This window comes from Phocoena phocoena, chromosome 10 (assembly GCF_963924675.1).
Source record: "Phocoena phocoena chromosome 10, mPhoPho1.1, whole genome shotgun sequence".
NCBI lineage: Eukaryota > Metazoa > Chordata > Mammalia > Artiodactyla > Phocoenidae > Phocoena > Phocoena phocoena.
In genome coordinates, this window is record NC_089228.1 from 75977378 (window position 1) to 75991013 (window position 13636).

The 13636-nt window shown below is 47.4% G+C and overlaps 1 protein-coding gene across 1 annotated transcript in view; it reads left to right on the forward strand.

Moving 5' to 3' along the window:
- MEP1A (meprin A subunit alpha) overlaps positions 1-8139 on the forward strand; it is a 38051-nt gene extending 29912 nt beyond the window's left edge. The window contains exons 14-16 of the mRNA XM_065885969.1: positions 969-1120; positions 6651-6722; positions 7673-8139. Coding sequence (XP_065742041.1) covers positions 969-1120; positions 6651-6722; positions 7673-8139 — 691 coding nt within the window. The remainder of the gene's footprint in view (positions 1-968; positions 1121-6650; positions 6723-7672) is intronic.
- Positions 8140-13636: the final 5497 nt, after the last annotated feature.

Below are 13636 nucleotides of genomic sequence, written 5' to 3' on the forward strand. Positions count from 1 at the left end.
GTACATTAGCAAAGGCAAGAAATGAGCATTAACAAAGGTAAATACTATTAAAAATAGTATTAACTAAACGACACGCCTTATCTAGATTTCCCCAGTTTTTCCACCAATACACTTTTTCTGTTCCAGGATCCAATTCAGGACCCCGTGTTCCATTTAGTTTTCATGTCTCCTTAGCTCCTTCAATCCTGAGCTGGTCCTTGGTCTTGTCTTTCATTATCTTGACACTTTTGAAGAGCATTGATCAGTTATTTTACAAATTGTTCCTCAATTTGAGTTTATCTGATGTCTTCTCATGATTATATTGAGGTTGTACATTTTGGGTAAGAACCAAGACGTGATATGACCTTCTCCGTATGTCATGTGAGGGGTACCAGATGTCAATATGTGTTATAACCGGTGATGTTAACCTTGTCATCTGGCCAAGAGGGTGTCTGCCAGCCCTGTCTCCTGAGAAGTTACCGTTCCTCACTCTTTAATTAACACATATCTTGGGAGAGACACTCGGAGACCATGCAGACATCTTGCCTTTCCTCAAACCCTCACCCACTAATTTCAGCATCCGTTGGTGGAATTTGCTGAACCATCACTACTGTGTGTCAGGAAACACATTCTTTAAGTGTCCCAAACCTTCCTCCTGAACTTTGCATACGGTAGCCGAGAGGACAGGGTCTGGAGACAGACCTTCAGAGATTAGACTTCGAGAGTGAGACATTTACTAACTGCGTGGCCTTGAGCAAATTATCTAACTTTTCTGAAAGATAAGGATGATGAGAATGGCCTGGTAATAACCACCACCTCAAAGGGTTGTTCCAGGATTAAATTAATTGACTTGTGTAAAGCGCTTTGAACGAGGCCAGGTGCATGTAACTGCTGAGTGTCCCCTGCCATTGTTGCTGTGTTGGTCTTGTTGTCAGGAAGCCCTTGGGGCTCAGGTGGTTCCCACACGCCCCTGTGTCCTGTCTCCCCAGGTGCGTCTCTGGCCACACCTTCTTCTACACTGGGGAGCGATGTCAGGCCATGCAGGTGCACGGCAGCCTCCTGGGCCTGATGATCGGAGGCGCAGCCAGCATGGTTTTATTGACCTTCACCATCACCTCCATCCTTCGCCAAAGGCCAGGCAGTGATGCCCGCTGACATCAACTAGACTGCAGAAGCACCTCCAGCCCTTGGACCCTCCCTTTCCTTCCCGTGCTCATTGCAGTTTGGGGCAGCATCTATCGGCCTTGCTTTGCCTCCAGCCTCTTGTGTGACCCTTATGGTTTTCCCGTCCCCACCCTCACATGGTTCTGTTACCCTGCTCTGTGCTCCAAATGTATCTAGTGTGTCCTGTGATGACGCTCTTATCCCTTAGTTGTAAATCCCTTGTTTAATAGACTGTCTTTCCCATATACTGTAAGCTCTACGCGGGCAGACCCACCTTTACTGTGTTAGCCCAGTGCCTGGGAGTCTGCCTGGCCCAGCATGCATGGTCACTCAGTAAAAACGAATAAATGAGCCAGTAATTGAATGAATAACTAAGATATAGAAACTCTCTCCTTTCTACGGCAAGTAAGATGTATGCAATGAAACGCATATGTTTTTTGTACTAGAATCAAACACTCAAATACCTGTTTTCCATCAGACACAATAGGTTTATTATTCTTTTAGGGTCTTGTGTGTTAAAGAATTTCAAATAAAGATTCCTCCTAGCAGCCGCATTTGCTTTCCTCCTCTGATTCTAAGGGCAAGTCTTTAATAAATTCAATAACTATTTCGTCAGTACCTTCAAGGGGTCCAGAATTGCATGTGAATTTGTGTGTGTGTGTGTGTGTGTGTGTGTGTGTGTGTATGGAAAGTTCTTTCTCAGATCTTTTTCAATTTTAAAGTACATTTTAAGGGACTTCCCTGGTGGTCCAGTGGTAAAGAATCCGCCTTCCGATGCAGGGGATGCAGGTGCGATCCCTGTTCGGGGAACTAAGATCCCACATGCCGTGGGGCAACTAAGCCTAGCTGCAACTGCTGAGCCCACGCACCACAGCTACAGAGCCCACGCACTCTGGAGCCCATGCGCCACAACTAGAGAGAAGCCCGCGCACTGCAACGAAGATTCCGCGTGCCTCAACTAAGACCCAACGGAGCCAAAAATATAAATAAATATTTCAAAAATAAAGTATATTTATATACTGTTCGTGTATAAAATTATTAACAAGTTGAAAGTATCAGGTAGAAGAGAATTTAAAGGGAGTATTTGTAGACACACTTTCTTTCCGTGGTTCCTAGGAGACAAAACTACCCGAGGCAAGAAAGTTCCAAGAGAGATCAAGTAAGAAGGAAAGCTGAGGTTTCCATCCCTAATCAGCACAAGTCTCACAGAGAGCTGGCTCTAGAAGTTTCCTAAAAGAAAATATTTCAAGGAGCTTGAATGGTCCAGGCTTTCAGTTACCAGCTTTCTAAGTACATACTTCATGACCACTCTGGAGATAAACGCGAGGGGTTAAGAAGGGTCCCTTTAATGCAAAGGTGTGAGAAGAGTTTGGAGTACATGAAACCTCCAGTCCCAGCACTGACTCTCCAGCCTGAGGTGCATCAGTATCCCCTGGAGGGCTGGTTAAAACACAGATTGTAGGCACCACCCTGAGAATTTCTGATTCAGTAGATCGGGGGTAGGGTCTAAGAATTTGCACTTCTAGCAGGTTCCCAGGTGATGCTGAGGCTGAGAACTGCTGCTTTAGTGGATAGAAAGGAGGTCTGGACATCAGGCTCCCTGGCTGCAGGCTTGGAAGGGCCATCTAACCAGCTCTGCAACTATCATAAAATCACACATGCTCTTGGTCTTTGTTTCCTAATCTGCCAAACGAAAGTAATAGTTGACTAGCTCCTCCCAGCCCACTTTAACATCTACAGGGTTACAGAGTAATAAAATGGGATTATGATAAGAAGGTAGAGTGAAAAGTATACGCAAAGTGTGCTGTTTAATTTTCAGAGTAGATGAGAAGCTACCTGGCCACACAGCCAGTCTTCATCTCCAAAAACCAAATTGGAAATAACCTGCAGCTTTGCTTCTCTACATGCTTCACAGCCCTGCAAATCCACAACTGACTTTAAGGCTGGGCTTGGAGAAGGTGTTCCCTCCACACCCCTGCGTCTCTCCTCAGAAGGGAGCTCCAGGCACGGTGGTTGCTGCTACGGTTTTTCTTTTGTTTTATTCGAAGGAAATGTGCTCTGGGCCATGCCGGGCTTAGATCTGGTCCAGCTCAGAGGAGAGGTCCCATCCTAAACAGAGGACAACATTTCCTGTACACCTGAGTTCTCTCTGAAGGAAGCAGAAGCCCAAATGTCAAGGGTAACTTAGAATTTTGATCTAGTATTAGAAATGAAAACTGCTAAAACAATGACAAGGAGGTACCAGGCTGAGGGGAAAACATTTTGATATTTCTCAGCACCAACACCATACCCACCATCTCGATTCATCTCCATTGATGATGTATGGTCAGCCCTGTTGATTGCATGATTGATTAGGAATGTGGCTCATCATAGATCAGACAGTGTATTTAGCTTTCCTCTGAGCCTGAAGTTCTCCATCATACCAGGGGGATTAGCAGATACTTTATTCTTTTGAGGAGTTGAGTTGTTGATGGATGAGTAGGCGTCTGTCATGGGGAGGTGGATAGAGAAGTAAGCATTTCAACACCCTTAGGCAGTAGTGGGCCTGAATCAGAGTAGTTTGAAAGTCTGAAAATGTCTCATGCTTCCCCCACCCTATTCTTCATCCTGCCACGTGGGGCTATGTTTTACCCTGGGAAGGGCAGAACAAAAAGACAGGAAGTACTGAATTCCTGAGAACTACGTGGATCTGAGCCTGCCATAGCAGTCTTGGACTGCTTACCTACACGCTTTTTTTTGGCTAGAGAAATAAACTTGAATTTTAAGTGGCCATGATTTTGAATCTGTGTTGCTCACAGAAGACGTAGTCCTCACTGTTAAGATGGTTTCTGTGGGGTCGGCACATGACTCAGGTTAACTCAATCACAATTCCTTGCTCTGCTGTAGACACATGTACCAATGGGGAAGAAAAGAGTTTCTCTTCCTTTTAGATCTGAGACTCTGGTTCGTAGGCCCCATAGATTTTTTTCCTCGAAGATCTGTCGTGGAATGAAATAAACACACAGAGGGAGACAAAGCCACAAAGGGTGGTGAGTTAATTAGCCTCCCTTATTTCCCTATATCAGTGACTTATTCTTCCTTTCTGGCTTCATAATGGGCGTGATTTTAAAGTCAAACCTAGGCAAGATGATGGTTTTGGATGTCATGTATCTTCAGGGTTACTTTCAAAACCTCCTAGGGCTTCCCTGGTGGCGCAGTGGTTGAGAGTCCGCCTGCCGATGCAGGGGACACGGGTTCGTGCCCCGGTCTGGGAAGATCCCACATGCCGCGGAGCGGCTGGGCCTGTGAGCCATGGCCGCTGAGCCTGCGCATCCGGAGCCTGTGCTCCACAACGGGAGAGGCCACGGCAGTGAGAGACCCGCGTACCGCAAAAAAAAAAAAAAAAAACCTCCTAATGATGAATTAAATGCAAAAATGGGGAGGGTGTATGTATCTTGATCCTGAGCAGGGATTGTATCTAAATCTGGGTTCTCCCTCCTGTGTGTGTAATTTCTAAACACATACACACAGTTTGGTACAAAATAATCATGGCTAAATTCATTGAAGTTACTGTGTGGCCAGATACTCGTCTGGGGGCTTTATAAGAAGCAACTCTTCACAACCATCTGTCAGACCTGTCCAGTTATTATCCCCTTTTGTGTCGTGGAAAGAGAGTCACAAGAGACTTTACCCAAGGTCGCAAAGCTAAGACACGCTGGGCTGACCACTGGAAAGCACAAGGTCTGGCTCCAGAGCACAAGCTCTTCCCCACCACTTATGCAACCAAATCGGCCGTCAGTCAACACTAACGAACAACACGACGTGTTCACGCTGCAAACTGAAGCTGAGAATTCGAAGAATCCAAGGAGCAAATCAGCTGCTGCTTCAGTCTGCCCATCATACGGGAAATCATGACGTAGCCAAGTTGATTGGGACCAATGTCAGTTGGTCCACGTGTGTTCAGACACAGCCTCGGGAATACGCTTCATCCCTAGGAAATCGTATTTTCCTCCTATGTGTCTAAATGGCATCCAGCATTCTGAGAATGCTTGCTCTGTCTGTGGCAAGAATAAAAATAGGAGCACTGGTCAGTGGAACCGCATGGAAACTCTTTTGCATGAAGAGTAAAGATTAACATGGCAGGTACGGTCAAGCTGCTCCCTTTGGGGAGTCGACCAGTTGGCTAATGGGGGATCTACTTTCTTTTTTTTTAAATTGGTTCTAGTTATCTGTGTCTTTACATAAATCTTTGATCATTTCCAAGTATTGGCTTCTTATTGGAGAGTTATTATGAAATCTGAAAGAGATAAATATAAGAAACAAAGTAGAAGTGCGAAGTATTAGCCATGTCCTATGGCATGTAATTTGAAGAGAGCCAGAGGCGTAACTGCCCCCAGATTGCTAACATGCCTTTGTGTTGGTGTGTCTGAGAGGCCTTTATGAAATTTAAGTTATTTGTGGATGAATTAAAATTAATTATTGCCCTAAAATATCGGCCAGCTAATGTGGTCCTGAGAACACTGGGACACAGGCTAAAAATGTCTGGATGGTATGGAGGTGCTTTGACAGATTCTCCAGACAGGTAAGGGCAGACTGTGGGCCACGAACACTTAGGAGTTGGGTTACTGACAGGACAAGATGTGGCAAAGTCAAAAGCTCCATTTCATGGCTTCATCCAGGGTCAATGTAGCTATTTCCTATAGCGGAGCAACTCTACTTTCAATAAAGCAACATAGCTGGCATCCTTTCATGCTCCATCAGAGACCAGAAAAGGAAGTAGTTCCATGTTTGCCCAGAACACTGGCCATTATGCTCTGGGCTGCCCTGAGATGAAATTATAAAGCAGGATTAAGGTTGGAGATGCCTTAAGTTCTCCATCCTTTCTGTCACCACGTTGTCCCTCTCTCATTTTCTGTGCTCGGAGCTCTCCCTGCCATGGGAGTCTGCGTGCATCGCAGGGAAGCAGCAGTGTGGTGGTGACGTGCACACATTCTAGGTCAGACATTCTGCATTCGACACCTGACTCTACCATTCTTGAACTGTGTGACCCTGGGCAAGTGATTAACCTCTCTGTGCTTAGTTTATTCATCTGTAAAATAAAGAGAAAAAGAATATTTACTCAACCCTAGAAGGGTTTGTTGTCAGGCTTAAATGAGATTCTAGGACAGCACCAAACACATGGTAAGAACTCAATAAATGTTAGTTAATATAGATAGTTAACAGCCATTTTCAGTGGAGGGTAAATTTCATGTCATTTGCTGTGTCCCTCTCCTGGAGCCTGGTACACGTTAAGCCTCATCTCTCCTTGTGATTTTGTTTTCTGTTAGAGGGGTGTCCCATGTTAGGGAGAAGGGCTGAGAGCTATCCTGAGGGTATGAGTAATATCCCAGGCATATGACACTCTCCCGCAGTCAGAAGTCATATGCCTCTTATGCAAGCCCAGGTCAGCTTGTCCCTCTGCCCTAAGGGCCAGCCCTTTGGCAGTGGTACTGTTTACTTCTCCTGAATCTTCTTGGATCACACTTCAGCTGGCAGAGCTAGCAGCCTCGTCTTCATCGTGTGTCTGGAGACTAGACTAGAAACTTACCAGCTGCTGGCCGGTGTGTCACTTAGCCCTAGGACAGCCGCGGATTCACCACAGATTGAAAATGAAAGCTCAGCCCGGCAGTAGGTTTCTGTGGGTGAATGAGAAAAGGGAATAAGACCGTCCTGGCTCATCCTCTTGCAGGTGCATTGATGGGCAAGTGTGAGGGTCCTGTGAAACATGGAAGGCACCCATGTTTATTTCTCAAACTACCTTCCACACTCCTGTCTGGAATGGGGGGACTGGGTGATTTCTGGGGCTGCTTTTAGCTTTGCCTTTAGGTCTATAAATAAGATTCTGTCCGTGAGGAAGGAGAAAAAACAGAAGGAGGGAGCTATCCTGGCTAGTATCTCGCAGAAATGTACACCTGCCAGTAAAACCCATCACACCTACTGGAACTATGTGCCTGGAATGCTGGCTCTCCCCATACCTTGACATCTCTTTCTACATCATTTTTTTTCCTCCTGCAAGGATCATACTTTTTTTTTTTTTTTTTTTTTTAATACGCGTGCCTCTCACTGTTGTGGCCTCTCCCGTTGCGGAGCACAGGCTCTGGGCATGCAGGCTCAGCGGCTCACGGGCCCAGCCGCTCCGCGGCATGTGGGATTCCCCCCGGACCGGGGGCACAAACCCGCGATCCCTGCATCGGCAGGCGGACTCCCCACCACTGCGCCACCAAGGAAGCCCTACTCTTCTTTTGATTGCATTTCAACCATTTAAAAGTGTAAAAACGATTCTTAGCTCGTGGGCAGTACATTCGCAGACAGGGGTTGGATTTGGCTTATGGCACTTAATTTACCTTGCTGTGAAGTTGAATTTAATCCTGGATTCATGGTCCTTTTTTTTTTGGTACGCGGTCCTCTCAGTGCGCGACCAGGGAAGCCCCATAATATTGATATAGAAGTGTTAGGAGGTGGGGACAGAGAGTGATTCTTTCGTGCCTGGTTTCTGTCATTCTGTTCACAGTCCCAAGTTACTTGTCCTCTGCACGCCGCCCTCCAGGCTCTCATCCACGGGCCCACAGTGACTGCACACCTTTGAGGTTCTGTCAAGGGGCTCAGGGAGGCGCTTCCTCTAATGACCACCAGGTGGTGATCAAGCCTCAGGAGAAGCTGGCGGACTGCTGGGGAGGAGCCGGAGCTTGGAGGCCCGCCGTCACTCATCAGCCCAGTTGGCCATCCCGTCAGGGCTGCCCTGACAAGGACAGCTGTGAACAGAGCGCCTCTGGGCATGGGAAGCGCTCACAGTTCCAGAAAAGCAGTAAAGGGATGTACGAATTTCCTCGGTTAATCAAAATCAAACGCCTCTTGCCACCGCTGCCGGAGGTTGGGACGATTTGGCAGGATGGAGGACCAAGGATGGTACCCATTAAAATTAGTTCCCAAGAAGGCGGGGCCCAGAGTCATCCCTGGATCCTGGGAAGTGGGCTGTGATAGCAGTCTGCCCAGGACTTGCCCAGTCAGTTCCTGTTTCTTTTCATGCTGAGAAAAAGCCTTTTTTTTTTTTCTGGACTCCTGGGTTTGTTCTATTTAGTTTCTAATAGTCACCAGCATACTTCCTTTGGGACTTGGCTCTGCATTAAAAAATAAAAACCCTGGGGTGGAAACGGAGTTGAGTAACCCCCATCCTTGGCCCATTCTTGCAGGGGGAACACTCATGACCTTTCAACTCTTCATCTCAAAGTTTACAGGTGAAACGGAAAGAATAGATGTCTAGATCATTATTCTAAAAATAGGCAAGATGCCTGTAAGTAGACCACACACAGTCCACATGGGAAAATAGTATTCGGAGACAAATAACAGGGGTCTGGCACAGGGCGGGCTTTAGTAATCGTGCCCATCTTTTCGTCTTTCTTTTTCTGTCTGCTCCATATTCAGTAAGAATAGAGTCATGAAAATTGTTTCCTCTCTAGAATGTGCCAGAGGATAGACTTAGACATCTGTCCACCAGGACAGAAGGAAAGATGGGGTGGTGAGGTTGGTAAATGGGAAGTAATCAGGGGCTTCATCGTCACTTCCTTCAGTACCACGGGTACTGGAGGTGGCGGTGGCTATGTTACAGGCTGGCCCAGGGGGCAATTCCATTCTCTCCTCTTGGCCACTGCTTGACACCGGCAGAGATAAGGGATGGTTTGCGATGAACCTCCGGAGGGGCAGGTGGCCTGTGAGAGATGCTGCTGCTCCTGGAAGGAGGGGCACCTGAAGTCTGCTATGTGGGCGCATTTGATGCTGGGGAGACAGTGCTCAGAGCAGGCCTCCCCTGGGGACCCACTCATCACAGGCTCTCCCACTTCCCCAGACTTTCATCTTCTGGGACCTGAGCTCAAAGGGCCCTGACGTAGTCACAGCTGGAAGTTGAACTGTAGGGTGTCCCCACCTGCAGGAGGGTTCTGAAGACACCTGGGGTCGTAGAGCAGGCCTGGGCCTCTCAAGGTCCTCCCTACACTGCTGGGCAACAGAGGCCCAATATATGCCCACTGGGCTGTGTGTGCCAGGGGCTGAGTCATGCCCGGGACTCCAGAAGAGGCACTGGACCCTTTTGGGAAGCACAGAAAGTCCATGTAAAGGCATGTCTTGGAGCAACATTGTCCAAAGACTGCCAACCTGCATATGTGCTTTGGGCCTCTTAAGAAAAATCATCTTGTCACATATAGGATTAGCTTGAAGGAAATCTTCAAAGCCAACCATTTGTTGAGTGCCATCTCACTCCCTCATGGGTACGGGATGAAGTGTGCCCTACCCATCCTAATTCAGGGCTCTCCTGATGACCCTCGACACCCAGGCCTAGAATGCCCCTGGACTCTCACTAGGGTCATCAGAGCTTACTGTCCCCTCCCCAAGGCTCCCCTGTGGTCAGCCTCTCTCTGCCTTTCAAAGAGATAATGGAGGTAATCTATTATTTGCATAATACTTCGTTTCTAAAACATGTTCCTATAAATTATGGTTTTGGGGCCTGACAACAGCCTTGAGAGGTAATTAGAATGATCCCTATTTTCTAGATGAGCAAACCAAGGACCAGAGAACTTTAGTGAATGGCCCAGGGGAGTGAGGAAAGGTGTCTTTCTGTTCTGGGAGCCGTGTTCTTTCTGCTACGCCACACCAATGAGACAGTAAGCTCGTCCTCCAAGAAAGAAGGCTGATGCGGATCTCCCGGCCCTTCCTCCTTTCTGGGAAAGATGCGAGGCTGCAATTTTCTGGGGCTGATACTCCGTGCTTGTCAATAATCTCCAAGGACAGTTTATAACAGTGTGGCTTTCAGGCCGGCTTGGAGGGGCAGGAGTTATATGGAAGAGAAGTATTTGGGGCCTTACAGATTTATGCCCCCTCCACCTCCCATATGTGTAAGCATCTCTGCAAAGACCAGCCCAGATGATGTGGTACAGGCCTGTTTTAAATTCATTTTCCTACCCTGCTGTTCATACAGAGAAAGGAAGCAGAATAGCAGAACGCATTTATCTCTGATTTGTGCTTTAAATATGTGTTTCCCAGTGTAGTAGCTTCTAGATACACGTGGCTCCTTAGCCCTGGAAATGTGCTGGGCACTTGTGGAGTAAAACACACACTAGATTGTGAACACTTAGTATTAAAAAAAAAAAAGGAATGTAAAATATCTCATTAAGAAGTTTACAGGGCTTCCCTGGTGGCGCAGTGGTTGAGAGTCCGCCTGCCGATGCAGGGAACACGGGTTCGTGCCCCGGTCCGGGAAGATCCCACATGCCGCGGAGCGGCTGGGCCCGTGAGCCATGGCCGCTGAGCCTGCGCGTCCGGAGCTGTGCTCCCCAACGGGAGAGGCCACGACAGTAAGAGGCCAGCGTACCGCAAAAAAAAATTTTTTAAAAAGAAGTTTACATAAATTACATCTTGAAATGCTAAGATTTTAGATCTGTTGGGTTAAGTCAAATGTATTACTGCAATTCATTTTATCAACTTACTTTTTGTAAAGTGGCTCCTTAAAAATGAAAAGTACACGTGACTTAGCGTTCCACCAGACCGTGCAGCGCTCCCAGGGTTCCTGAATAGTTCAAAGACGGCTGCATTCCTTTTCACATAACGTATTCGGAGGAAGCATGCTTTTCTTCCTGTTTATATGAATAAACTTCATAAAGCCAGGGGGAAAGGTCTTCAAAATACAAAACTAAACAATTTCCTTTCCAAATGATGTATACATTATCTTTCAAAGAAAAACATCAGGGTAGGGAATTCCCTGGCGGTCCAGTGGTTATGGCTGGACCATAACATGTTTCCAGTGCACGGGGCCCGGGTTCCATCCCTTGTCGGGGAACTAAGATCCTGCGTGCCGTGCGGTACAGCCAAAAAATAAATGTAAAAATATGCACACACACACAAACAAAAGAAAAGAAAAACATCAGGGCAAAAAAGCATAAAATTCCAGACAAAGTCCTGTGACCCATGCAAGCATGTGATGGCAGGTTAACGCCATGAGAGAGGGATGCGTCTCCTGAGGTATGAAAACTTTTCCAGTTCCAGGCACGGCTGCAGGTGGCAGCACGTCATTGGTGGGGGTGGGTGGGAAACTTTAAGGACGAGAAGTACCCAGCATAGGAGGAGCATTTTGACTTGGTTTTTAAGGACTGGGAGGTCAGATGAACAAAAGCTTAGACAACAGGCCAGCACCTGTGTACTCAGATCTCTGCCCTGTTGGCCTAAATGTCAAACGTACTTTAGACTGAGTACATTAGAGCTCCTGGGCTCACTCTGCCTGCCACACCAGACGCACACCGCGTGGGGAAGGCTGTCTGCTACGGAGCTGTGTGCCTCTTTTCATCTGGACAAATCAAGCTTTCCCACACGGCGCTTTCCCTGAATTTCCACACAGCTGGAAGCCATCCCCTTGGGAAGGGTGTGCCTTCTGTCACATTTGCATATTCAGCAGACAGAATAACGTTGACATATTTGCAGCACACAAACCTTATTACTGATACTGCCAGAGAGACCCTTCTCAGTGTGATTACTCTTATGGACAAAGGAAAGTTTGCAGGTCACATATCTGCAGCTTAGGCCTCATACAGATTCTACAGAGCAGTGCTGGGTCCTTAACTTTTTTTTAATTAATTTATTTATTTTTGGCTGTGTTGGGTCTTCGTTGCTATGCTTGGGCTTTCCCTAGTGGTGGCGAGCGGGGGTTACTCTTTGTTGTGGTGCGCGGGCTTCTCACTGCGGTGGCTTATCTTGTTGTGGAGCATGGGCTCTAGGCACGCGGGCTTCAGTAGTTGTGGCACACGGGCTCAGTAGTTGTGGCTCACAGGCTCTAGAGCACAGGCTCAGTAGTTGTGGTGCACAGCTTTAGTTGCTCTGTGGCATGTGGGATCTTCCCGGACCTGGGCTCGAATCCATGTTGCCTGCATTGGCAGGTGGATTCTTAACTGCTGTGCCACCAGGGAAATCCCTAACTTTGTTTTTTTAAACAATCTGAAGAAATAGCTTGTATCATCTTCTCCCCTGCACTGGGAGCCGGACCTGTGACTCTGACGAGATGTCACTCCCATGAGTAGATTACATCCCAGGGCAAAGGTGAAGGAATTCTGCTGATGTAATTAAGGTCCCTAATCACCTGGCTTTGAGTTAATCTCAAGGGAGATTATCGTGGGTGGGCCAGACCTAATCAGGTGAGTCCTTTAAAAGAGGGTCTGGGGCTTCCCTGGTGGCGCAGTGGTTGGGAGTCTGCCTGCCGATGCGGGGGACGTGGGTTTGTGCCCCGGTCCGGGAGGATCCCGCGTGCCGCGGAGCGGCTGGGCCCGTGAGCCGTGGCCGCTGGACCTGCGCGTCTGGAGCCTGTGCTCCGCGTGGGGAGAGGCCACGGTGGTGAGAGGCCCGCGTACCGCAAAAAAAAAAAAAAAAAGAGGGTCTGGAGATCAGAGACTGAAGAAGTCACAGAGATTCAAAGCAGCATAGAAGCTCTTCTGTTGACTTTGAAGAAGCAAACTGCCTTATTGGGAGAAGACCACATGGCAGGGGATGGTTGGATGCCTCCAGGAGCTAAGGACCTCAGTCCTATTAACTACAAAGAATAAAATTCTTCCAAGCAATCACTGAGCTCGGAGGAGGACCCCAGCTTTCAGATGAGACCGCAGCCCTGGCCAACAACTTGAGTTCAGCCTGATGAGACCCTGAGCAGAGGACCAGGTTAAGCCATGCCCAGAAACTGCGTGATAACAAGTAGGTGTGGTTTTCAGCTTCTAAGTTTGCAGTAGTATGTTACAAAGCAGTAGAAAACGAATACAGGAAATACAGGACCGTGTTGCAGAAATATCTGTTGCTAACAGAACCCATGGGGCTCTGTTTTTGGCTGTCCATGAAAATTCCAACCAAGCCACATCCAAATGTCAGAACAGACATTTGTTTATTTGTTTCCCAGACAGTCAGGTCCTGAAAGCATTACTTCCAGGTCCCCTGTTTAAAGCCTCTTAAGCTTCTGGACCCCACATGCTGAGTGGGAGTGTGGATGGTGTGAGGAAAGACATCAGCTCTGTCAGCCAACTGAGCTCAGCTGTGAATTTCTGACACCCCTCACCCTCGCCCCCATACCTGGAGAATAGATGTGACCATTCACTGCAGAAGACGGAATTAAATTCTGGTGGACGTGGGGAAGCCTGAAACAACAGCAGTAGCCTATTCCAAGAGCACAGACAATTTATATAAAGAAAACTTCACTCGATCCTGTTAGATTTTTATTGTTATAAGCACAGAAAAGACACAGCTGTATGCTGGCATGCTATTAAGACATGGCTGAAAATCCCAAGTCATAATTTAGAAACCTGTAGCATCTCATTCCAAAGCTAACATCTTTGAAATGATGAGACACTACTTTCACTGGCGTTCAAAAAATACGTGGGAGAGACAGATCCACTGAACGCCCCTCCTTTATTTTGGACACTCAGGGAATCAGAGTTCTGTTGGCCTGGGTTATTGA